Below are 2,500 nucleotides of genomic sequence, written 5' to 3'. Positions count from 1 at the left end.
CCCCTGACTATCTTTCCAGCACATCTTTGCAAAGTGGCTTTAGGGTTCGCTAACCCTAACCCTAACCCTAACCCTTTCTGCATTTTTGTTGTCAGGCTGGACACAACTCTTTCCTCGTTAGGTGCTGTTCTCCGCAGACTTTCCATTTTCTGATGATTTCGGTGGTTTTAGGCTTGTCGTGTTTGACAGTTTTATCATTCCTTTGTTTTGACGTAGCTTTCCAGTCGTGTCGCAGCTTAGAGTTGGCTCCAGAGATTTAATTGAGACAGTCAATGCATTTCTTTAAATCTAGATTGCGTTCTTGTAATGAACGTTTTCGTATACAAGTAATTATGTAGAATGTGGTTGTTGATGATGAGAAAGATGCAATCTCTCAACAGGTTCTCTGAGAGACATTCGCAAAACCCGCATGGCTTTGAGAGCGATCTTAAAGTGGCCACGTATGCATCTATGGACTCATTTGGCTCTCTGCTATGCTACATTTACTCCAAAACTCCAGATACAATACAACATTCTACTATATGATTACCTAGATCAGATTACAGACTATTATGTGTGATTGTGTGTCATATTGTGACACTTTGAGGCACGGATGAATCTTCTTGGTAGGAAACGTTTGTGCAGCCTGCGTTTATCTCACTGACCTTCATTACTTTTGAACAAGAGTTTCTAGTATTAGTGATGACTAACGGGATAAAGTGTAGGAAAGAGCATGAGAGAAGAGGCGACAAAATTTGAGCAATTTAAGCAAAGAAAGCCTTGAGAGAAGCTGAGGAAGGAGAAGAAGAGAAAATTTCAACAAAGAACACCGTATAGCTGAGAGAAATAGAATGACAGACAAAACACTGATTTACAACGGTTAGCTTTCAGGTAATGTTGTCCTTCTTAATGCACTGATGCCTCACTGCCTCAAAAATTTTGTAAAACTTGCTAAAAGAAATGAAGAAGGCCTGAAAACGTTTTCAATTCCATGTTGAAAAAAATTCTGGCACATTTCAACAAGCACACACCACATCACCATTCAAGCTTACAGCATACATCATTGGCGTGTTTTCTTTGTCGGCCATAAAATAATCGAACTCTCAACGCCTTATAGATGTACATTTATCTGCAAGGAATGTGTTTGTAAGCAATGTTTGCGTCAGTTTAGGTTGTTTTTGGCCTGACAAGACTTTGAAAAGCGGTTTGATAAGCTTGAACCTGCGATTTTTGGCAAAATCTCGGACAGTGATTGATTTATCAAGTAACTTGATGTCTTTGTTCTCCAGGCCTCCGTTTAAACCAGCGTTGCTGAATTGGATTGCCTGTATAAACATCGCAAATAAATAAATAAATTTATAACAATTGTTTGTCTTGTCTGTGACGCGGTTTTGTGGCCGGCTATGTTTGCTTATTTAGGAACTGAATTCATCATTACTGTGGTGACTGCCCACGCTAAATTAATACAATTTGATTTATAGGCTTTTTGTGTGAAATGAATGCCCAGTCATGAGCTGCTTTGTTTGACTGTGAAATTGCAGTAGAGTAAGGAAATAACAATGCTTTAGCTTGACGTTTGAATTAGTAATTTTTGCTATTATTCTACATGTAAATTGAAGAGAGAGGGTGTAAAGATTATCAGTTAAACGGAAAATGTTGTGAAAGAGATTACTTTGCATGTAATTTCAGTTGTACATAGTTGTTGATTAACATATTGGTTGTTGTTTGCAAGGCTTTTTTGTTTACTGCTGTCAGCTCAGAGGCATTTGATCACTGTAAACTGTATACACTAATGACGATTAATTTTGTACTTTATACAGAAGCATATACACTATATTGCTTTCTGGGGCTAGAAACCGGAGCTCCGCTTTTAGGCTTGGCTAAATATTATTTTTTCCATCTCATCCATCTCATTAAAAACCAACGTTTACATACAATTTCATGTGATGTGAATTGATTTACAGTCTCACCCATTTCTATAGCAAACTTAAGATATAATAAACTTGTTTCCATTTGACAGATCACAGTTTGGCGAAGATTCAGTGATTTCAAGAAACTTCATCAAGAGCTGTTTAAGATCTTCACTTTCAAACATTTCAACGAGGAAGAATTCCCGCATTTTCCAAAAGCTAAATTTTTTGGTATGTTGATCCAATGCAGTTATAAAATCACTTTGAGCCAGGTGAGGGAGAAGGGAGTGGGACTGAAATTAATAAATTTCTTTAACCTGGAACCGAAATTTTGTCAGTCCAGGAGTTTCTCCTAGCTAGAGTCACAAGTGATGTTATTACTTACAAGTAACTTGATGTCTTTGTTCTCAGGTCGTTTTGAAGAAGGAGTGATTGAAGAGAGAAGGAAAGCTGCTTTAGAGCTTTTGAACTTTGCTGGAAACATCACAAATCTTTTCACAAGCATGCCATTTTTGAAGTTTTTTGAGGTATTTACATCTGTAACCACATTGAGTAAATGAAGTTAAAATCTGTTAATGTGTCAGAAACAGGAATGTGTGAAAAAAAAATCT

General features: G+C 37.2%; 1 protein-coding gene across 3 annotated transcripts in view; it reads left to right on the top strand.

Annotated features, from left to right (window-relative positions):
* The window catches only part of LOC137980438 (ribosomal protein S6 kinase-like 1), a 21,783-nt gene that overhangs the window by 2,672 nt on the left and 16,611 nt on the right, over positions 1 to 2,500 (top strand). For all 3 annotated transcript variants that reach the window (XM_068827883.1, XM_068827882.1, XM_068827884.1), the window contains exons 3-4: positions 2,000 to 2,120; positions 2,301 to 2,416. In XM_068827883.1, coding sequence (XP_068683984.1) covers positions 2,000 to 2,120; positions 2,301 to 2,416 — 237 coding nt within the window. The remainder of the gene's footprint in view (positions 1 to 1,999; positions 2,121 to 2,300; positions 2,417 to 2,500) is intronic.

This window comes from Montipora foliosa, chromosome 12 (genome assembly GCF_036669935.1).
Source record: "Montipora foliosa isolate CH-2021 chromosome 12, ASM3666993v2, whole genome shotgun sequence".
NCBI classification, from domain to species: domain Eukaryota; kingdom Metazoa; phylum Cnidaria; class Anthozoa; order Scleractinia; family Acroporidae; genus Montipora; species Montipora foliosa.
Note: the sequence above shows the minus strand (reverse complement) of the source record. Positions and strands in the feature narration are given on the sequence as shown.